Source organism: Melitaea cinxia, chromosome 8 (assembly GCF_905220565.1).
Source record: "Melitaea cinxia chromosome 8, ilMelCinx1.1, whole genome shotgun sequence".
In the NCBI taxonomy this organism is placed as follows: Eukaryota; Metazoa; Arthropoda; class Insecta; order Lepidoptera; family Nymphalidae; genus Melitaea; species Melitaea cinxia.
Window position 1 is genome coordinate 11,311,243 of NC_059401.1, and position 24,946 is coordinate 11,336,188.

General features: G+C 38.1%; 1 protein-coding gene across 1 annotated transcript; it reads left to right on the top strand.

Annotated features, from left to right (window-relative positions):
- The first annotated feature begins 1,159 nt into the window (after window positions 1-1,159).
- Window positions 1,160-24,362, top strand: LOC123655683 (hrp65 protein-like). The gene is made up of 12 exons (XM_045591439.1): window positions 1,160-1,344; window positions 1,424-1,596; window positions 5,266-5,661; window positions 5,744-5,791; window positions 5,872-6,081; window positions 6,165-6,386; window positions 6,467-6,768; window positions 6,849-6,957; window positions 7,041-7,195; window positions 8,075-8,297; window positions 16,374-16,439; window positions 23,451-24,362. The coding sequence occupies exons 2-12, from the start codon at window positions 1,426-1,428 to the stop codon at window positions 23,574-23,576; spliced, it is 2,028 nt and encodes a 675-aa protein (XP_045447395.1). The 5' UTR covers window positions 1,160-1,344; window positions 1,424-1,425; the 3' UTR covers window positions 23,577-24,362.
- Window positions 24,363-24,946: the final 584 nt, after the last annotated feature.

Below are 24,946 nucleotides of genomic sequence, written 5' to 3' on the forward strand. Positions count from 1 at the left end.
TTTAAAAAATACGTACATTCTAAACATTTTGAATATCATATCAAAAATTGACCGCTCCAGCGGGGTTCGAACCCGCGTCTCCGACTTACCGTGTCGGCGCTATAGCCAATTAAGCTATGGAACGATGCACCCGCTCGAGCGAAATTTTCGATATGATAATTTTTAATTTCGGTTTAAGCGAACCGTAAACCGAAATGTTTAGATTTCCTAATGTGGGTAACACAAAAATAAAAATCTTAGATATTAAATACGTACATTTTTTGGCGTGTTAAATAATATGATAGAATATATTGGGAGTATTCTTTTCAGGCTTACTTTTTAGTAGCAATTTCTAATTAGGTATTTCGAAACGTCTCAAAAAAAAAACAGTTACGTTCTAAGTTTTTTTTAAACACTAGCTAACTAATTAACTATTGAATTTCACCAGCTTCATTCGATTTTAATCGTAATTAAATATTGTATAGTCATCTTTACTGGAAAAAAGAGCTTGGCGCTCAATGTCGTAAATTAAAATTTTCATTTGGCTTATAAGCCGCGATAAAATCCGAATAAATTGTTTCATTATACCTAATGATTAAAATTCGTGAAAACAATAGAAAATATATAAAAATACAAAACAAAGACAAATTGACGTATTGTACCATTGTATTATTTTAAATTACCAACAATATTAAAGTTTAAGTTAAATTTCTGATTAAAATTTTAATCAAATGCACTTTACATTACAATTAATCAATTAAACAAATTCAATTAAATACTCATACAAACTGAATCGATTTATCGTGAGCATCGAATACCGAGTTGATTGATTGATTGGTTTAATGGCTTTCGGTTGTGCCAGTGCAGCATAGTTGATCCCGCCAATGTAACGTAGAGTGGAGAACACAAATAATAACAACTAACAAGTCCCGATGACATATGTTCAAACGGGCCTCTTATTTTATGACAACTATAAATTATTAATTACATATAAGTAAAACTGAAATAATAAAAAATATATTTCTGCAGTGACTTGAATTTTTAGTGGATTAATTTATTCAACCATTCTACAAATTGATAGTAAAATTTTCACACAATTTTTTTTATAATTTTAATGGTATTTTTTTTAATGATTGCCATCACAAAAATGTTTGTAATGTTGGCTATAAGTATTTCCTTCTTTTAAGATCCGGCTGACGTTAAATCCATCTCATGTCGCCATTTTGTGTCAAGTTCACAGCGTCGCAGCTTATGTACGTTGTGATGTGATACGTTATTAGAAAAATAATTACTTGGTCTCGTTTAACGTTAATAAATCATTATATTCGCAACACAGAATAAGTTAATCTTTAAGTTTTATAAAAGGTAATGATTTTTTCCTGTTATAATAGCAATTAAAGTAGTATATCTTGTACTTTCACCTAACGGTGGCAACGAATTTCAGTAATGCAAATGCAAGCTATGAATCAATACGGAAACAGAGGATATGGTGGACCTCCACAACCCCAACGCCAAGGAGGAAGACGCGGAAATAACAGAGGAGGATTTCGTAATTCGCGTTTTGAGCATAATCAAAGAGGAGGTCCAAATCATGGAGGTCAACGTCCTAATAATGAGGTAAGTTATTTCGGTTATAATAACCTCAGTACAAAAAGCTATTTACTAATTAAAATATAGTAGTAATTATTATATGTAATTACGTATAATCCAATGTCCTAAGTTCGGTGTTCATTTCATTGAAACCGCCATCTTGTTTTGTCTTGTATTCTATGAAATCGAATCCTGCAGTAGCCGTGCTTCAAAGAGTAAGCGATTGTTCGCGTGGATTACATACGTAATCTATTTTCAACTTGAAAAAGCAAATATTTTTATTATTTATATAAAAAACAGTTACTGCAGCTTTATAAACTTTATTGTCAACCAAATCAAATCATAACTTATGTTACAAATAAAAAAAACTGAATTGACACAAATTACATATTGATATGGTATTGACACAATATTACTAATGATAGGAACTTTTAATTATACTATATTGTTGAATGGCGCAATTTTCTGTCCAAAGTAAGGGGACATCCATTAATTACGTGTCCTATTTTTCGAACAGGACCCCCCCCCCCAGCTAAGATTTGCCTGGACCCCGTGAGATTTACGTATGAGATTACGTTACGTGAGATTGACGCTGAATATAATAGAAATAGATGGGAAATAATAAACTGTTCAAGTATACTATAGTTAATTTAATTAAATTAAATTAAATTCAAAGCAAAAACAATGATTTTCATAGCCATGAGATTTGTTTTAGCGGACAAAATGAACACTCTAAATAATTTTTATTTAATATCTGTAATATTTTATATTTTTTTAAGTTGACGTGAGATTTTCGATTATCCTCCCTCGGTTTAAATGAGATTGGGTGAGATTTTATTGGACCTCTTCCCTCCATTCTGAGCTCAAGTAATTAATGGTTGTCCCTCAATTGTTTTTTGAAGGTATCGTCAAGTCAGCGCGACGACGTCGCTGGTCACGCCAACCAACTTTTTAGATCTTTCGACAACTCGTTATCAGTAATGTCTTGCTCCTCAGACTCAGATTCAGATTTATGGTTCTGCTTTTCGAAATGATTAATCTGCTTGTCAATGGTCAATGGCTGGAATCGGACTTAAAATTTTGTTTTCACGATTGAGTTCAGCCAGCCATGACTAAAAATTTGTTATTTGTCAATTTTTCATTTATCTAATACTATTAAACGAGCAATTCTTGTACATATATAGGATTTGAATCTTGGAAACAGCTCCAACGATTTTCATGAAATTTAGTATGCAGGGGATTTCGGGGGAGATAAATAAATCTAGCTAGGATTCATTTTTAGAAAATGTTGTTTTATCCCAGTTTTTAGACAATGAAAAATGGCTACAATATCGTTAGAATACGATATTTTTAGATATGTAAATTTCACACTTGTCAATATAGATGTAATCGCTCAGGTGGGAAATCGGCCGGTCGCGATCGACCAAAAAGATAACAGTTCTAATTCTTAATTTTCCAGATCAATTATTATTTTTCTTTTTTTTTCTAATTGCACTCGTTATTTTTTATTTAAATAGCCAGTTGTTATTGCTTACTAGCGATCCGCCCTCTCTTTGCACGGGTGCAATGCTGATACTAAATATACTACAGAATGTCTTTATTTATTGTGTGAAACTAGCTTATCAGATGGTTATTAACATAATAACAACAACATTCAAATATGCATCGTTAGATTACACGTTGTTACAGAATGCGTTGAAGAAATAAAGGTTCACTGCTCGTTCTCTGTAGGTGATAGCATGATAATATATAGCCTATATGTTGACCCGACTTCTTAATAATATTAAGTTTTTGTTGGTATTTCTATTTTTTTTCGTACTGTCGACGAGTTAAATAGCTTCTACAAACATTGCCAATGCTTGCAATGGTGTAAGAGAGCAAGTTTCTTCTTTTCTTGTTTTAGAAAATGCCCTCTTATATTTTGTTGTATGTGTCGGACTAGTACTGGTGATTTCTTTTAATATATCGGAAGCATTTCATTTCCACTATTCCGCAACTCGAATTTGAGCAGCATGAACGATCATGTCTTCTTCTACATAAGACCGGATCCCCTCAGTTTTCCACCTTTTTGTTCTTTCACTTGAATGTCTTAATAACTTACGTGGGCGGCCTGGCCGATTTTGTGCAATAGCTGGAATCTCAATAGTTCCTTCAAGTCACGAATTATTGTATTTGTGAAACACGTCTTCCTTCTCATGAGCTTTTCACCATCTTTGTCTTAGTTGGCTTTTAAAATGAAAAAAAGCTGGATTTAAAGGTCTTAATTTGCTCTTTTGAGTACGCTCCGCATGACAGAAGTTCCTCATTCAATAATGTAAGTTTTTCTTCCAATTTGGGCAAATTAAAGCTCTGCATGCAGTCGAACAAGTATTTACGGGTAACAGTTCTTGTTCCCGTGATTCTTTGTGAACCTAAAAAAAAAGACTGGTTAAAAATTCATATTACATAAATATCGACTTTTATATGTTTTCTTCATTAAAAAAAATAATAAGATACTTATCCGTGACTTTCTGCAGCAAATTTTTGGATTAGTTAGTACTCAAAGCTTTAAACTTTCGATTATATTAAGAATTATGACAGGATCTAACTTGGTAGTATAACATATTCCTTTTTAAACACAAATTATAGCAAAAAATATTCCATATTACGCGTGATTTTCAATAGACTAAAATGAAAAACTTACAAAAAATATTCAAATAATATTGAAATTTGTAGATGATTACCTATTATCAGGATCCATAACTTTTTTCTTTCAAAATAAACCCAAAATAAAAAAAATATTCAATGTTTAAAGTTGCAAACGAACGCCCCGAGAACAAACACACCATGCGCGACTATCAAATTCCGACTGCTCGAGGAAGCAGTGCATGCACGGATGGATGGTAGGAGGGGCCGGGTATTATTCCCAAACCTGTTCCGCATCCCAGGTAGTCGTTTGTTTTTACTGGCTTGCATTTTAAATTTGACTTTTGGCCTCGTAGATCGTTCAAATACCCGTATGTGCGTCAGTCGGTTTTTGGTCGTGAGTCAAAGAGAACGCACACGACCGGGTACGTTATATTTGGACGGCAAAATGAATAGACACGTGTTCTTCGAGTTGATTTAACTTGCTGAATTTCACCGAGTCTTGTGGGATTAGCACATTAACTAAACTTTCTTCATAATTTATATCTTCTATAAGCCTATTCACACTGTCATCTTTCATGATACAATTTTTTCATCCACTATTTAGGTTTCCGTTTTTTTCTTTTTTTTATATTTAAAATGTGTTGAATAATGAGTAATGCCGCAGCAGTGGTGCACGCAATCGCTAAGTTTGTCGGAGTCATGGCGAATGACTGAGGCTCGCGGAGCGCTCTGGTTCGATTGACCGCGCATACAGGTTCGCGATGGTCCGTACAGGAGCTGTACGCGTATCCAATGTACATCGTGGACAGTGTTTCCTATCTACGCGTAACACAGGAACGCGCTATCCCATACACAGTTTTACATGACGCGAGTTATACCGAATTTACCTAAACTTGTAGTGCGAAAAATTGTGAAATGGCTCTTAATAGTTTTCACTGCTTATTTGTAAATATCAATAGATACATATTTGATATCATAATGTTTGATTTTTTTTAAAGATTTTTATTGAGATTTAATAATTCATTGTTTTTTGTATTTTAATTTTACTAATTTAACATTTCTATTCAGTTTTCTTTTAAACAGGTAAATAAGCCTAATCAACAACAAAATGAAAAACCACCTCAACAACAATTACCAAGTCAACAAGGACAAAATGTACCTAAAGATAAGGAAGTGCCAGCTCAACAGGCACAGCAGCAACAACAACCTCAACAGAAGCAGACAACACCACCGCAAAAGCCTATGCAACAGCCCCAAAATAACAAACCACAAAATCAGCAATCGCACCAACAACAGCAACCGCAGCTACAACAACAACAACAACAACAGCAGCAGCAACAGCAGCAGCAGCAGCCACAACAGATCAATCAGGGCAACATTTCACAATCTGAAGACAAAGTTGACAAGTCGATGCCAAATGATCAAAAGCCACAAAATCAAAATAATCAAGGTTCATTCCAAAAAGTAAGTGTTATGTAAAGATATTAGTCTTAGTGTTTACATTCAGTGTTACTTATAATGTTATATGATACTTTATTTGCATCAGGGTCCGCTTCCTAGACTGATGGACACGAGGCAAGAACTCAATCCTAATGTAATTATATTAATACAACAATATTGGTTACAAAATTACTGAAAATTTATTTAAAAAAAATAAAATATATATATTTTCAGAATATTAATGGAAACTTTGGAGGTATTAAGCAAGGTGGTTCTTGGGGTCAAGGTGGACCAGGTAATAAGCAAGGCGGTGGTAATTTTGGCCCTCATAAAGTATTTAGTCAGAAACCTGGAGGCCCAGGTCAAGGACCTGTTCGCAATCAGCCAAGGAATCCTAATCGTGGAGCACAACAAGAAGGTGGTAACAAACCACCATTTAAAGAGGTAAGAAATTTACAGGAAGTTTTTAATTAAAAAAAAATTCCATTTAAAATACCATTAGTTTCTAAAATATTCGTCTTATTTAGGAACATATGTTGGCTAACAAATTAAAAGACCTCACTGGACCCATTCATGATTTACCACCTCTTGAACAAAGCGAAGTTAAGTTCAATGGTAGGAGTCGCCTGTACATTGGAAATATAACCAGTGATGTGACTGAAGAAGAGATAAATAATCTGTTTGGCCAGTTTGGAGAAACTGCGGAACTATTTTTAAATAAAGAAAAGAACTTTGGATTTATTAAAATGGTAAGAATTTGCATATTTATTATATTTTTTGTTTGAGCAAGAGAAAACACCATGTAATGTTTTTTTTTTAAATGTTTTAGGATTATAGAGTGAATGCTGAGAAGGCAAAACGTGAGTTAGATGGAAAAATGAGAAATGGTAGAACCTTAAGAGTTAGGTTTGCTCCTCACAACAGTGCTGTCCGTGTGAAGAACTTGCCTCCGTTTGTGTCAAATGAGTTGCTTTATCGTGCTTTTGAAATTTTCGGTAAAATTGAAAGGGCATTTGTCAGAGTAGATGAAAGAGGAAAAACACTAGGTGAAGGTATTGTTGAGTACGCAAGAAAACCAAGTGCATTAGCTGCCATTCGTAACTGCAGTGAAAGATGCTTCTTTTTAACCTCGTATGTATATTAATTTAATACATTGGTCTATTTTTTGTTATTGTTTGTTAGCATATATTGAATGTCTTTTTTCTTCAAAGGTCATTACGTCCAGTTATTGTAGAAAACTTAGAAGAACCAGATGAATTTGATGGATACCCTGAGAAGAATATACCTAAAAAGCATCCAGAATTTTTGCGTGCCAGAGAGGTATTAAATATTTTGAGTGTGGTAAATTTGTCAAAATTTAAATTTAACATTACTTTAATGAGGTTCATATTATTAAATATCAGATCGGACCACGCTTCTCGGAGCCGGGCAGCTTTGAGCATGAGTACGGAACAAGATGGAAGCAGCTTCATGAACTTCATCGGCAGAAGGAGGAAGCACTAAAGAAAGAGCTAGCAGCTGAGGAGGAGAAACTCGAAGCTCAAATGGAGTACGCGAAGTGAGTCACAGAATAGAACATGAAAATGTTTGATTTTTCTCGCAACAATTTTAAAAAGATTTGCATCATATGTAAAACCCATAATAATAAATTGTATGTTTGAAAGTCATGTTTATCATGTGGTCATATTTAAAATTCATCGAGACCTGATTACAACTTTAGGAGTAATCTTTGATAATGCGTATTTACTTGACTATTTCTTCTTCTACCTACTTGTCAATATAATTGAAGTCGGTTTTTCTTTGTTTGCCTGCAAACAATTATTTTATATATTTTTTTATAATTGTTTCGAAATTTTATTACATTGATCTTATATTAAATTACACAAATTATAATTAACATGAATGTTGAATCCCACGGGGGATACCAGTTGGGCCCCACTTGTTTAGTTCATGGAGCCAGTTTTGAAGACATTATTTACAAAATTTTTATGAGAAGTTTTTATTGCACTCCCATACTCATTCTTAAAGATCTTACTTATTTTACCTTACACTACATGACATTTTTCTAAATCATATTTTTTAAGTTGACTCTGGTTCGCGGTCATGTGGTGTCCCCCGTGGCACCAACGGAAAAATTGTGTCGACTACACGGTGGTCCGCCATGGCCCAAACAGAAAAACTAAAAAATCAAAGTGTCGTTTAACATATTGACAATATTAAAAAATAAAGTAAAGAATGCCCCCAAGGAATGCTATTTTAGCCATATTTATTTAGCTGTAGGTGGAGGTTCCTCTCCAGTCGGGTCACTCGAGATTTTTAGCAGGATATTTCCAGCTGTGTCCTACCTCAGTAAAACTAATTATCTAAATAGTATAAAACGACGCGACTCGATCGCGATAGTGACTGTATATTTATGTACATATACGTGGTCTCGCAGGTACGAGCACGAGACGGAGCTGCTGCGCGAGCAGTTGCGGCAGCGCGAGCAGGACCGCGAGCGGCAGAAGCGCAGCTGGGAGATGGCGGAGCGCGCGGCCGACGAGCGGCGCGAGGCCGAGCGCGCCGCGCGCCTGCGCCACGAGGAGGAGCTGTCGCAGCGCATGCGCCAGCAGGACGACGAGCTGCGCCGCCGCCAGCAGGAGAACACGCTCTTCGTGCAGGTACGCGCGCACGCTCGTTACTGTTTCGGCCACAGCCATCTTATCTGTCGGGGCCCTAAGCAACTGAGTGGCAAATTATAACCAACTATGTCATTTCATGGTCACAAATTTCATATAATATTAGTTAGAAAAATTACATTACATAGAAACAGAACTTGTAACATGAGTGTGAGCGAATATTGCAATTAATTAACTATGTGAACCTGAGCTCACTAAATTTAAGCCATTCTTTAATTTACAATATCAGTTACCCTTTGTTTTAAATCGTTTTAAATTAAACTCAAACTTACTGCTATCTTTTACGATCAAGTTTTAATTTTTACCCGAATTAAGTTTAAGTCTTCACTTATGGCAGATATAAAAGTAAATTTAGTCAACCGTCTGGGGCCTCTGTAAATTTGTGGGTCCTGGGCAAGAGCCCCGTGTGATGATAGGGATGGAACTGGTTAATGCTTACCAGGTTGAGGTTTGATTATCAGTTTAAAGAGTTTAAAAATTTTATTTGTTAAACCTCTTATTTTAATATTCATTGTAAAAGTCTACTTATGGATTAAATTACAAATTCGGGGCGTCACGGTAACATGTGAAAGCGCTCCCGTGGCGCCTCGCTATGACATTGAGGGCACTGCTCAGTTTTAGTGGGTATTCTGGGTCGTTCACTCTAGACCGGGTAGCGGGTGCGTAAAGCATTTTCCAGCGATAAAAAAAAAATGAGGGTCAATTGATTTTGACAAACTTCATCTGACATAATGTTTTGTTTTTTCTTGTTTTTTTTTTCGATTCTAGTATTATTTTGTATATAATTTATAGTAGAAGGTACTAAAAAAGTAGGTTAAGAATAGTACTTGCAAATAAAATATATATATATATATATATATATATACACTCTCACTTTCTTGCGGGTCTTTTACGGATCTTTTATTAATTTTCAAATTCAGTTGACATCATAAAATGCTGCATAATAACTTAGATTATGTGTGTTACGGACGGCTTACGTCACAATTGATTGTTTTTGTTAGTTATAAGTAGGCTAATAAAATAAAGTATTAAGTAGTACGTAAGATACATAGATATAAGTAAATTGTATCTTAGACATTAAGCTATTGTAAAAATAATGTAAGAGTAAGACGAATGTATGCGAGAAAACAGGAGATGGCAACAGGCACGAGAGAGAGAGAGAGGGCAACAGTATGAAATAGACATACGGGCCAGAAAGTGAGGCAAAACACCCCTTCTACCAAACGCGGGCTGAAGTTGGTACTTGTCTCAAACGGGTCCGATCGGTTGGTGCTCCGCAAAGGGCGGGGCCAAGATGTACCGTTATCAAACGGGCCCGTTAGATTGGTACTCCGCAAAGGGCGGGGCCAAAATCTACCGTTATTGACCGTCCTATTAGGTTGGTACTTGTCGCCAACATGTACCGTTATGTTGCCCACTCTCCTAGAAGCAGGTCTGTGATTGGTCAACGCAAATGGCGTGACCAAGACCTACCGCCATTGGCCCGTTGCAAAGGCGCGGGAAATGTACTAGCCATCTCCCGTTATGCGGCTGTTACCGGGGTGTGGGAAACGCTATATAACGCGTTTCCCAGCAACAGCCAGTCACTCTCTAACGAACATTCGCCGCACTCAAACAAGAAACTAGAACAAGGAAGAAATAAGAAATAAAGAAATAAGAACCGAGGAAACAATTGAAGTTTAATTAAGAAGCTTTGCAACCTCAACAGTGTTTGGTCCTTCGAACGTCGGATACAGAAAAAAGAAAAAATCAGCGTCATGGCAAGTTACACAAGAAGCCGCAAGAACAGATCAGAATCGGGAATCGGTGAATCGGAACGCGCCTTACAAGCAAATTCTGCCACCTTTCAACAGATCCACGAAGAATCTCCGAGATCACCATCAACAGCCGTAGGAACAATATCACAAGGAAGAGCGATAGAAAAATCGCCGGTGCGAATTTCTATGGCACCCCCGGTGCCCCTCGCCCCGCTAGAAGGAGATAGCGCACAACCGTCGACGTCACAGCGGACAGAGACGACACAGTCTTGTAGGCCTCCATCGCCTACAGGTACTGTGCGCTCTCGGCGGTCGACAAACAGCGCTATAGCCCGCATTAGATTAGCCGAGTACGAGGCTGAAAAGCAACTAGCGGAGCTCGAAGAAAGGCGCCTGAACATACAGAAAAATCTAATCAAAAGGCGATTAGAGGCGAACATCTCGGCGATAGAAGCGGATGATGCGGCGACCATAGACGAAAATGAAAGAGTCTGCGAATGGATCGATAGAAGTCAAGCTACCAACCAACCACAGGAGCCAGACGTACAACCTCCCCTCGCAACGGAAGTGCGGGGGGAGGAGCGGATGCAACAAAGAGGGGAAGGGATCGAACAGCTCGCAAACGTGTTAGAGAAGATGATCCATTCCAGACCGCCGCCGCGACAGACGTCAGACCTCCCGCCATTCAACGGTAGCATCATGGAGTGGCTTCCCTTCAAGGCGGCTATGGAGGATTCAACGCGACTGTATAAGTTCAGCGCAACAGAGAATCTTCTCCGACTAAGAAATAGCCTCCGAGGGGAAGCAAGAGAGATAGTGCTCTCTCAGCTATACACGGCAACTCACCCGGATCTTATTATGAAGACGCTGGAAATGAAGTATGGCCGGCCCGAATACATCGTAGATAAGGCGATGGAAGATCTAAAGAGACTTCCGAGGGTCGGCAGCTCCAGCGGGGAATTGAACGAGTTAGCCGTCAAGCTCCAGAACATCGTCTACACAATGAAGAGTGTAGACAAAAGAGGTTATCTCCAGAATCCGCTATTGATAAGGGACGTCATGGAGAAGCTTAGCCCGCATTTAATAAGCAAATGGGCGGAACACGCGGCGGTGAATGAAGAGAGAATCGCCCGTGACAACGAGATAACGGTGCTCGCCGAGTTCTTGATGGCGGAAGCAGACAAGCTGCTACGTTTCACGCACACCGGTAGACACGGCGCTTCAGGGTTTCTCAGAAGGGAGCGACCAACAACGAAGAGGACCGTGGTTAAAGAAAAGGTATTTACTACTAGTGAAGCAACGCGTGAAGAGCAATCGGTCGTGTGCTTCCGATGCAAGTCGACGAGTCACTATACCCCGTTGTGTCCGCAGCTAAAGAAACTCACTACGAATGAAGTGTGGAAGTGGGCTAAGGAACAGCGGCTATGCTTCAGATGTATGAAGCGGAAACATAGCAGAGCCACATGCCAGGCAAAATTCTGCGGAGTCGATGGATGCAAGATGCCACACCACGCCATTTTGCACAAAAAAGCAGAAGTTGTTCCTAAAGAGGAAGAACCGTGTGCAGAACAGAGCACACCGGCGACAGTAATGAATGTCGCAACAAAGTCAATGCCAGGAACCGTGTTACTGAAGACTTGCAAGGTAAAATTAAGTGGTCTACGGGGGGAGGTCATCACGGACGCGCTCCTCGACGAAGGGTCTACAGTAACGTTGATCGACGAAGACCTGGCATACGAGATCGTCAAAGGGGGTCCGAAGAAGCCGCTCAAGCTTAAAGGTATCAATGAAGATCGACGAGTGAGCAGCGCAACAGTGAAGTTCCACATCCAAGGCGTACACGAGGATGTGAAACACGAGATTACAGCAAGAACGGTCAAAGGGTTGCAGCTGTGTCGGCAGCGAGTACCGGATAATTTGACTCGATACAAACATCTACGAGGCGTCGTGAGACACACCGTCAACGAAGATGTCAAGCCTCGGATGTTGATCGGTGCTGACAACTGGCACCTGATTGTGTCGAGACAACTGCGTACCGGTAAACACAATGAACCAGCCGCATCGAGAACCATGCTGGGATGGGTGATCCACGGTTCAGTGCCCGAAAGGATTATAATGCAGAAAGAAGAATCTGTGCTCCACGTGTTCACCCCAGCCAGCGATTTGCAGCTGCAAAGGCTCGTCGAGAAACACTTCGACGTCGACTCACTGGGAATAACGAACAAAACTCGAGTCAGTGAGAACGACAAGAGAGCGGAGCGGATCCTAAAGGAGACGATCAAACGAAAAGGCAATCAGTTCGAGGTCGGTTTACCATGGAAAACTGACAACCTGGTACTACCCGACAGCTACGAATACGCGCTCAAGAGGCTTCGAACGCTCGAAAAGAAAATGAGCAAGGAGCCCGCATTCAAAAGCGAATACGGGAAGCAAGTCGCGAATCTCATCGGTAAGGGCTACGCAGAGGAATGCGACGGTAGCGAACAAGCAAGCAGCGTCAAGTGGTACCTACCACACTTCGCCGTCGTCAACATAAACAAGCCAGAACGGGTACGGATGGTGTTCGACGCAGCGGCCAGAGTGGACGGCGTGAGCTTGAACGACTGCCTTCTGGAGGGACCGGATTTGCTAGCATCGTTGACCGGTATATTATTCGGGTTCCGCGAGAAGAAGATCGCGGTCACGGCGGATATCGAGGAAATGTTCCTACGAGTGAAGATCCGCCCCGAAGATCAACCGGCACAGATGTTCCTGTGGCGAGACGGTCCCGATGAAAAACCGCGCACATTTAAAATGACGTCAATGATATTCGGAGCGTCGTGTTCACCGTTTCTCGCTCACAGCGTGAGAAACTACAACGCTTCCGAATTTGAAGACGAGTACCCCGAGCCAGCGCGAGCCATAAAGGAGAAACACTACATGGATGACTACTTAGACAGCTTCGACGATGAAAACAAAGCGGTCGAAACGATACGGGACGTCATGCGAATACATGAAAGGGCTAACTTTAACCTGCGGGGATGGAACTCGAACAGCACAAAGGTGCTCGAGAGTATACCGGACGTTAAGCGATCAAAGAACTCAGACGTCCGACTGACGGCGCACCAAATGGAGAAGACTCTCGGGCTCAGATGGAACCCGAGAGAGGACACTGTCGGCTTCAATACGGACATCAAAAGAGTCCCGGAAGCCGTCAAAACTCAACGTAGAGTGCCGACAAAGCGGGAGGCACTAAGCGCCGTCATGTCTATCTACGATCCACTAGGACTCATTAGCCAGTACACCGTGGTAGGGAAGATAATCCTACAAAGGCTGTGGCTGAAGAAGGTGCAATGGGACGAAGAGCTCCCAAGCGACGAAGCTGAAGAGTTTCAGCAGTGGGTAACCGGTCTAGAAGACATCTCCGCCCTGGCTTTGCCGCGATGCTACAGTATGGAGATAGCACCGGGGTCAGAAGTACAGCTGCACGTGTTCAACGACGCTAGTGAACAAGCCTTTGCGACGACAGCCTACTGGAGGATCCGTCACGAGGACGGCGCCATAGAAGTAGCGCATGTCATGGGAAAAGCAAAGGTGGCGCCGTTAAAGCTATTAACGATACCCCGGCTAGAACTGCAGGCGGCGGTTATTGGAGCTCGGATGGCCAGTGTGATAGTTAAAGAACACACATGGAAACCGAGCAAGGTAGTTTACTGGACCGACTCCAAAACGGTGCTTCATTGGATCCGAAACGAAGACAAGAAGTACACACCGTTCGTGGCACACAGGCTTGCTGAAATCGCCGAGTTATCACATAGAGACGACTGGCGATGGATATCAACAGACGACAACGTAGCAGACGACGCTACGCGCATTGGAACCAGACGGATAAGCAGAACGGACCGCTGGTTCAATGGACCATCGTTTTTGAGAACGCCTGAGGAAGAGTGGCCTACAATGATACCGGACGGTGAGCGATGCGACGAAGTAGTGTACAGTACGTCAGAAGGGAGTACTAGCGATGACGTCACGCTACCCGACATCAGCCGGTTCTCATCGTATAAGAGGCTAATAAGAGCCACGGCCATGGTACGATTATTCATCGAGAGACTCAAAGAAAAACAGAGAGACATCCCGTTGCAAGTAGCGCACATGAAAGACGCCGAAACGAGGTGGATACGACAATCTCAAAAGGAGTCGTTCGGCGATGAGTTAAACAGGTTAAAAACAAAACAGCCGCTTCGTAAAAACAGCAAGCTTACGAAGTTGGACCCGGAAATAGAAGACGGCATATTAAAAGCGAGAGGACGCATTGGAGCGTCAACGGTAACAACACACTCCAACCGACCAGTGATATTAGACGGCGGGCACTCCTTCACAAGGTTACTGATAGACAACGGACATCGGAACGCCGGGCACGCGAATAACGAGCGCGTAGTAAATGACCTACGCCAACGGTTCATTATATTTCGCCTGCGACCGACAGTAAGAAAGATAGCAAAGGGCTGTCAGTTCTGTCGGGTGTACAAGGCGACGCCTAGGCGTCCACCGAAGAGAGACCTGCAACGAAGATCGCCGTCCTGCTGAGGGGAGAGGCTGCGAAGAGTCTACGCCGGGGGGAGAATGTTACGGACGGCTTACGTCACAATTGATTGTTTTTGTTAGTTATAAGTAGGCTAATAAAATAAAGTATTAAGTAGTACGTAAGATACATAGATATAAGTAAATTGTATCTTAGACATTAAGCTATTGTAAAAATAATGTAAGAGTAAGACGAATGTATGCGAGAAAACAGGAGATGGCAACAGGCACGAGAGAGAGAGAGAGGGCAACAGTATGAAATAGACATACGGGCCAGAAAGTGAGGCAAAACACCCCTTCTACCAAACGCGGGCTGAAGTTGGTACTTGTCTCAAACGGGTCCGATCGGTTGGTGCTCCGCAAAGGGCGGGGCCAAGATGTACCGTTATCAAACGGGCCCGTTAGATTGGTACTCCGCAAAGGGCGGGGCCAAAATCTACCGTTATTGACCGTCCTATTAGGTTGGTACTTGTCGCCAACATGTACCGTTATGTTGCCCACTCTCCTAGAAGCAGGTCTGTGATTGGTCAACGCAAATGGCGTGACCAAGACCTACCGCCATTGGCCCGTTGCAAAGGCGCGGGAAATGTACTAGCCATCTCCCGTTATGCGGCTGTTACCGGGGTGTGGGAAACGCTATATAACGCGTTTCCCAGCAACAGCCAGTCACTCTCTAACGAACATTCGCCGCACTCAAACAAGAAACTAGAACAAGGAAGAAATAAGAAATAAAGAAATAAGAACCGAGGAAACAATTGAAGTTTAATTAAGAAGCTTTGCAACCTCAATAATGTGATTATGTAGTATAACTAAAAAAAAATCATTCAGAGTATTTTTTATTTCTTAAAATCAATTATTTGGTCCTTTAATTGCAAACGTATATTCTAGTAAGTTACCATACTAATAGTATATAACTATAAGATACTAATCAACTATCTCATGTGATCCCTATTACAAATAGAAAGTTTGACATTTTATAAGTGTAAGGAAATGAAAATCAAATAACTTTTTATTGAAACGACTTTTTCGGATTTTATGGCGGTTTATTAAGTTTTTTAGACGCCCGTTGTTTCCTTGACCTGGTTGCTAAATAATTGTGTTTCTCACTAAAAAAAAAAAACTTCAATTACAAAAATAGTTATCAATAAAAAATAATTAATGCAAGTCGAAACCAGAGCCCGTCCTTGTGGCGGGCGTGACGTTAACTACCATTTCAAGGTGATTGAGTAAATAAAGATCCGTATCCGTATCCATAGATCTTGACACTAAATATTCGTATCCGGATCCATATTCGTGGATATACATTTTTGACGATCCGGTACATCACTAATATATGTATATATAAATGAATGTTTGTCTGTATATCTTCAGCTAAGTGCATGAGAACACAAAGGTTTCTGAGTTGGTACGACAAAAAAAAAGCGTAGCAACGCGCGCAGGGTACCTTATTATTTTTTTGTTTTATTTTATAGTCCAATTTAACCTTATTATTTTTTTGTTTTATTTTATAGTCCAATTTATTTGTCTTATCAGTAGGAGTACAATATTTTTTTTGTTTGTAAAACTTACACGAGGCCGCTTTATTATAGAGCACTTTCTTTTTCTTGGAAGTTTTTCATTATAATAAATCAAAAAAAAAAAAAAAAAAAATCAGTGAAAAGAATAATTTTGGAGTTTATTTATATATAGTTTTTATATATAACACATATAAAAAATAAAAACAACGTATTTCATTTCTCAGGCTCAAAGGCTAAACTCAATGCTTGATCGTCAAGAACAAGGCATGTTTGATCATCAGCAGCCAATGGTAAGTGCAAAAAATAATATTCCAGAAATGTGTTAAAAATAGTTTGTATCATTCTCCGACATGATGAAAATTCACGTCATCTGCTGTTCATAACAATGAAACAGTTACACATAATGCGAGGATTCCTAAGTATTCTACATTTCTATGGAGAAATAATTTCTTTGTTATTATGTAGTACACAATGATCGTTTTTCATCTTTTACAATACACTACCGTCCAAAAGTTTGGAAGCAACAAGATAAAATCAAATAAAATAAAAGTAAGCCATCTTAAATTTTTTTTATTGATACAGAATTAAAAAAATAGACAAAACACACTTCTACAACAATGAAATTAAATAAGTAATATAAAAATTAAATTAAATTTTAGCTTCATCGAAGTGTCCACCCCTCTCTTTAATTACCTTCTCGCATATTCTAGGCATCCTACTAATTAATTTCATAAAATACTGTTCATCTAACTTCTTCCATTCGCTCTGTAATAGTTGCCACAAATGTTCTGAGCTCGTAGGAGATTGATTTTTCACCCTTCTATCTAGTTCATCCCAAACAAGTTCAATGGGAGAAAGGTCAGGTGATTGAGACGGCCACTGCATGATTTTCACATCTTTTTTCTTCCTTAAAAAGTTCTGGCACAGTTTGGACGAATGTTTCGGGTCGTTATCTTGCTGAAAAACGAACCCAGGACCAATAAGATTCAGTCCACCGGGTATGGCGAAATCCTTAAGAATTTTCAAATAGCGTTCCTTGTTTAGTTTTTCGGTTATCCTCACAAGACTTCCGGGTTTATTGTTGCCGAAACACCCCCAAACCATGACATTACCACCACCATGTTTGATAGTAGGCACTGTACAAGCTTCTGAAGCTCTCTCTCCTTTAGATCGGCGCACAAAAACACGTCTATTGGACCCGAAAATCTGAAACTTCGATTCGTCACTCCAAAGAACTTTTTTCCATTGGTTTATTGTCCAGTTTTTATGTTCCTTTGCCCATTCTAGTCTGTTTTTCTTATGCCGAATTGTTAGTTTTGGTTTTTTAACTGCAACACAACCTCTTAGCCCCGCAGACAGTAGTCGTCTTTTAACTGTTGTTATTGACACGGGTGTTCCTCGCGTTTCATTCAGAGATGCGGTAATTTGTGGTGCAGTTAAGCGACGATTCCGTTTAGAAAGAACTCTGATGAAGTTATCCTCTTGACTTGTAGTGGATTTGGGCCTACCAGACCTTTTTCTATCTTCATTTTTGCCAGTTTCTTTTTTTCTAGCGAGGGTGTAGTGGACACCTTTACAAGAAATTCCGAGTTTTTTTGCGATTTGGCGTTCACTGTAGCCTTCCTCACGCAGAGTACAAATAGCGCTTCGCTGTTCAAGTGTGATTTGCTTGCGTTTTGCCATTTTCAATAAAAAAAAAAGACGGTCAAGGAAGTAGTCGAAATCTTTTGAATACAGACGATGTTAATATCACAACCTTCGCGTTCTAATGCTCAAGTGTGACTAAATAAGGTCCAAAAAAGATATAAACTACAAAATATTTTCAATAAAACCGCATCAATGCATGAAAGAAAGTCCCCGGCGGATGAAGTAATAAAACACGTGTTTCGTCAAAATCCAGGAATTTGTTAAAACTCAAGGAATATGCACTAGTAGTCCTTTTGTTTTGTGTTAAAAAATCACAAAAGGTCATAAAACTTTATTTTATTGCTATTATTTACCGCAGGGAGTCGGCAATCTTTTGTTTTGTTTGAAATCAGGTGTGCTTCCAAACTTTTGGACGGTAGTGTATATACTCCTGCGATAATTATGCTAATTAGTAATAACAATACATGGTTACACAAAGAACAGAAAATTGACATAGGTAATTAGAATTACCATGTTAATAAACAAGTGTCATTAGGATTTATTTCAATATTTAAACTACAATGCCATCGATTTTGTTCCATTAATGGTGTTCATGGTAAATCCAGGTATAATTTTACACTCAAGTTGTATCTGATTATCTTGATCCGTCACCACTTTTTGGGTGCTATATTTAGCATTAATTTTATTATAATCGTCCAACATCCTACGTATTTCTCATAATCCTTCAAGAAATTTGTAATATTTATTTCTTAACATTTGTAAAATGTTTAGAAAGAGCAACAAACAGATGCTTTAAACACTTGTGTTTTCTATTATCAGGCGCGTGTTCCATTTGTTGGTTTTGTTAACAATATGCTTACTGATTAGCTATCAGTCTTGATATTTATTGTCAAAATTATGTGTATGTTGAATGTAAGAGGAGGAATGGATGGTAAGGTAGATGAAATATGTAAGATGATGGATGAACGATGCATAGATGTTCTATGCGTGAATGAAACTAAGAGGAAGGGATGTGACACCACAGTACATGGTCTCTACACGGCATACTGGTCGGGAGTCCCCCAAACTAGCCGAGGCTGTCAGGGAGTAGTTGTGATTCTTTCCTCTTGAATGGTTGAATGTGTGATGGAGCATGAATGTGTAACCCCAAGACTCTTCTGGATCAGGCTAAAAGTCGGACTCACCCGCTTGTTTATCCTTGGGGTCTATGCACCGACAGAGATACGTGAAGGTGGGTCATCAAAAGCCCAACAGGAGAGAGAGGAATTTTGGGATAGTATGAGAGATGTCTTGAGTAAGTGAGGAGAGAATGAACGGATGTTAGGGGACTTTAATGGGTGGGTTGGAGTGAAGTGTGATGGGTATGAAAGAGTTCTGGCTACGTTTGGGGACGAGAGAGTGAATGACAACGGGAGAAGTATGCTTGGAATGGAATCTTTGCTTGGCCAACACAATGTTTGACCACAAAAAGATCCATTTGTATATAAGAGAGGAGGGTGAGTCTAGAAGTATGATTGATTTTATAATAGTGGATGAAAGACTTAGGAAGAAAGTGCTAGACATTCGGGCATATCGCGGTGCAGGCCTCGACACAGACCACTTCCTGGTCGTAGCCCGAATGCGTGGCCTCTATAAACGGTGGCGACACCGTAGGGCCAAGCCTACGAGTGTTTTGGACAAAGTGAAAGTGGAAAACCTACAAGAAAAGGAAAAGAAAGACAAGTAAATTTAAGAAAAATTTAAGAAAGGAGTGGTGAATGTTGCTATTGAGTTATGTTAGCTAAAAGAAGGAAAGGAAGAAAGAACTATAATGTGTGGATGGATAAAGATGTACAAAAGGCTGTGCAAGAAAAGAAGTAAGCGTGGTTGGATTGGTTAGCGACAAAAGCTAACCAAAAATTTCAAAAGGCAACGGATGACGAGATAAAGGAAGCAAGGACGAAGTATAAAAGATTGAAATTAGCGGCGAAAGACGTGGCGTCTAGAAAGAAAGAAGAACGTAAGGATGATTTTGATAGAAGGCTTACTGAAGATTTCCAGTCAAACATCAAGTTTTTCTGGAAATCATCAAAACTGCCAGAGGAAAAATCTCTACCTTGGAACTGAGTACAATCGGGAGTCAAGATGGGAGCATTATAAAAGGAGAATAATTTGTGTTAAAGAGATGGAAAGAGTATTTTGAAAGTTTGATCGAAAGAGAGGAAGTGCAGGTACAACATACGGCACCTTCCATGGAAGAGACTATAAATGGTGATGAAAGTGAGATAAGCTGGATGAAATAGTGAAATCGTTGAAAAGTATGAGATTAGGTAAGGCTGCAGGGTATGCCAGGATTACCGTCGAAATGCTGAAGGCGGGACATGGCATAGTGGCTAGCCAGCTGAACCGCCTTTTCAATTTGTGCTGGCGAAATTGGCAAGTACCGGGAGACTGGTGCAAAGCCGTAATCGCCGTAATCCCATTGTACAAGGGAAAAGGGTCACGGCAGGACTGCAGGAATTACCGCGGTATAAGCCTCCTCAGCGTCGTTGGTAAATTGTATGCAAAAGTGTTGATTGAGAGGATTGTGAATGAAACAGACGATAAAGTATGGGATGTACAAGCGGGATTTAGAAAGGGAATGGGATGTGCGGATCAGGTCTTTTCTTTGCGGTGCATAGCCGAAGTGTTTGGCCAAAAACAAAAAAGTTTATTGCACGTTCGTGGTTCATGTACACCTGATAGCGATCGTTACTCATAGTAGGGAATATATCCGCCAACCCGCATTGGAGCAGCGTGGTGGATTAAGCTCTGATCATTCTCCTATATGGGGAAAGAGTCTGAAGCGATACTAATCTTTTGATGCCTTGATAGTACTATCAGCATCAAAACTCGACCTAAATTATCCGTTGCTTATACATGATTTTATATGATTTTAACATAGGTTAAAAGTTCACGAAAGAGATAGAAGCGAATGCATTTCTATTTGATGTTAGTTGCAAAGCAGCTCGAAAGCCTAAGTCGTTACTCTCCAATCAGCTTACCACTGTACCCTGCCTACTTGTTGACAGTACATAATTATGTACTTCAATAGATAGTTGATAAATGTAAATCAGTCCTTACCTTAATCTCTACGGCTAAAGTTCTGTATTAATATGCATTACATAAAAATTTGCAATTTGAGTTAATAAATTTAATACTATCACAATGATAAAAAGAATATTGAATAATTTATTATACGAGTATATATATATACATTAAACCTACTCGTACATAATATGTACTAAGTTTACAACATGGTGCCGGATATAGCAAAACCAGGTGCTTCCTTAAAACCTATTTAGTTTTTTTGTTCTTTGATGGTTACCATAGAAAGCATTAGTAAAGTATGAATAGTATCGTTTCATTGGTAACGAGAGGTAAAAATAATGTGTAATAATTATATTCCCTCAAGAATAATGAAATAAAACCATAGTGGTAGGGCTAAATATTTTCCATTTGAATGGATTAAAAATACCTATACACAAAATACATTTATCTTGCGAATTAAACGAACCTAAATAATCTTGTTCCGATAAAATATTACATAATGTTAGTTAGTGTTTGACGTACCTACATAAAAGTTTGAAAAATCCATAAGTGCACGCCTCATAAATCCATTTTTTTACAATTAAACTGATTTTGATTGCTTTATTGCTGCCTAAAAAAAGTACGTGTCGGCTGTAACGCACGACTGGGAGATTATTTTTAACTCTTTTTTTTATTTTTAAGAATTAAACATCAAATTTAGAAAAAAAAAAAACAAATTTGGATTTGATTGTACATCGATTTATTGATATTTAACTATTATAAACGTATTACATATCAAACATTTTTTAGTTCGTGTTAGTAGTGTCCGTTTGTAATATTAAAATAATCGCTTTTTACTAAAAGCATAATATGAATGTATACACGGTACATATACCAAAATAACATTTATTACAATTTTTGTTTGTCTGTCCTGTCTTTGTTCCGGCTAATCTCTGAAACGGCTGGACCGATTTTGTCGGGACTTTCACTGGCAGATAGATGGTGTAATAATGAATAATTTAGGATACTTTTACTCAAGAAATTTATTTAATAACTGCGAACTGAACAATATTTTGTTTTTAATGCCACGCGGATGAAGTCGCGGGAACAGCCTCAGTTCTAAATAAACTACATTGAATTAGACCGTGGTCTTCGAATTAATACTGAAGCGTATAAAAATAAATGGACTAGCGCCGAGTAGCACGAAACAAAATTTAAATTTAAGTAGAGATTAAACTAAATCACAAGAATTTCATACGATTCTTGCGCTTAAATTAATTTAATCACTACTTAAATTTTAATTTATTTTCGTGCAACTCGGCGTAGATCAGTTTTTCGAGAGTTATAGTGAACACGCTAGTTTTCATACATACATTTGATGGCCGGACGTCCAGGGAATAAATTTTTATTATTTTTTTTTTTAAACAAAGTATCTTAAAAATCTCAAGTGTTGAATTAGTGTTTTTCCCATTACATTTATATGTAATTATTGTTCTACAAGTGCGATAGTAAATAAATAGACATTTTTGTTCAAGAAATCGCTTGATTTTAGTACACACAACCTCATCCGCTATTCTTATGAGGCGTGCATAATTTTTGCTTCGTAAATTATCAAAGCACATCAAAACAAAATAGGTTTGTACGATTTTATTTTTGTGTTACCCACATATAAAAAAAGGTTTGTCAGAAATTTTGTGTATTCTTCATATATAAATTAGATTTACGCTAACTTAAATTTACGCTAAAAAAGGAAACGTGTTTTTCAGCTTTATTCAAATAACACGTAATTTATAAAAAAAAAAAAAAAATAAGATTACAATAAGTCACAATTCTTTTTTTCTCTTTAAGGTATTGTTCTATGAATAAGTTTACGACTTTTTCTAATTCAACTAATAATAATTTGTAATTAATTAATTTAATTTTGTAATTTAACTTGTTTTTTGCATGAAGCGAGATGTTCATTTTAGTATAGACTTATACTTCGACAATTCTTATGTAAAGTCTCGTTTATTATATCCAAGAAATGTATTTCGCTCGCGTCATGGCTCTAACCACATTGACACTATTCTGTGATACAATGTCTTATGCATTATTGTTATTATGTGACCGGACGCCACTCCGCCCGCTCCATATACAATAGATACACTTATTATTATTATTTATAGTTGAACCTCTGATAAACTGATGTCTATGTCAAATGTGGTGCAAAATAATTTTTGCCGTAGTGGCATCTTCTCTGATTTGAACCAGTTATTGAGTCTGTTTTGTTATTTAGTCATTAACGATAAATTGAGATTTATTTATTATTATAACACGACAGCGTGAAAATGGAGTGTTATTGTAAAACAATTACGTATTGGTATTAGTTTACTCTGTATCAATGAATGAATAACATTTTTATAAATATTTTTAATGGAACTTGCCAACGACACTGTTAAAGCCGTGCCACTGTAACTGTAAATACGAATTTTCTTATATTATACGTGAATAAATTGAAATTTACATGTTCTGTGGTAAATTTGTCGCGATTAAATATATATTTTATAATATACAATTCTGTTGGATCAACGAGAAATATTGGAGACTTTTATGATTGCTTACTTTAGGATGGAGGCTTCAGAGACCAGTACGACATGCCACGAGGAGGTTATGACGACATGCCGCAGAACCGCGGTGGGTGGGACTCATCACGCCAAATGGATGATTATCCTAATAAACGTCGACGCTTCTAAATATTGCATTCATGACATAGAATATGTCGCATCTACATCGCGCGATTCATTTCGCGGTTCTCTGAAGGGATACCCGCTCTTCTAGATGAATATTTACTTTCGACTGTTACAAATAGAGGAATGATGTTTATTATTGTAAAGACAAAATTAAATTAACGTCTAGAATCATAAATATCTTTAAGCGTCTAAAAATTAAACATCAAATCTTTATTTGAAATGATCGAAAGTCACTTTTATGATTTAAAAGCACTGTTCGTGTGTAGGATACTTTAGTCGTTTCGACCTTTAAATATCTCATTGTAATAATTGTAAGATTTAGAGTATAAAATTTCAAATGAAGCAGAAATAGATCATAATTTAATTATATTATTGTAAAACGTTTTATATATACGGCCTTGTGCACTCAATTTTTCTAAAGTATCTCATAGTAGATCATGTTTCATGTAAACCTTTATGATTGCACAGATCCAGCTTAAAGTACTATAAAATCTTATTGCCATTATATTCCTGTATGTGACAAAATAATTTTCTTAAGCGTTAAGGCTTCGGTTTCAATACTTTTTTAAAGTTTTTTTTTTTTTAAGGAATGAAACAAAAGTATCATAACGTCTAATATTGCGTCAAAGATTTTTGCGGAATGCAAATATTTAAAATATATCTCGGTACTTATTACTGTTGATTCAGTTTACTGTGCTGATTGTTAAATGCCCCTACTGATTGTTAACACGTCACACTCTTCACAGAATAATAAATAATATATGTTAATATAAACTCGTAAAATTATAATACTGCTTCAATTTTATTTTATGATTATCAATAAACGCAATTATTATTATACTACTGGTCGCCCAGTGGTCGAAATTCGACCATTATTTAACAATAGACTTTAGTAATAAACAAAAGAGTAGTTATATATGCGTGTGTGTGTCAAATACATGGTAGTGTGTGTAATTTTTTTTTACTGATTTAATAATGTAGTTTTTTATGCATAATTTAATTAAAAAAATATTAGTATTCTGCACTCCTTCTATATAAAACTATTAGTATGCAAAATTTCATATACCTCCATCCGCGCAATTTTCGCAAAAAGGGTTACAGAGTTTTGCTTCACGTATTAATATAAAGATAACAATGTTTCACTTTCATCGATATACGTGATTCACGATATTAATGTTATAATTTGATAATTTTAAAAATACTGGCCATTTTTTTTTTCATATGAAAGCGTACTACATGATATTTGTTATTTCCATTGTCTACAATTTTGTGACATCACATTTCAAAATATAATATACAATATGTCTGACAAGGACGGGGAGGGGTAAAAAAACGTGAACTTCGTGTGACGTAATTTATATATGCCCCCTCCC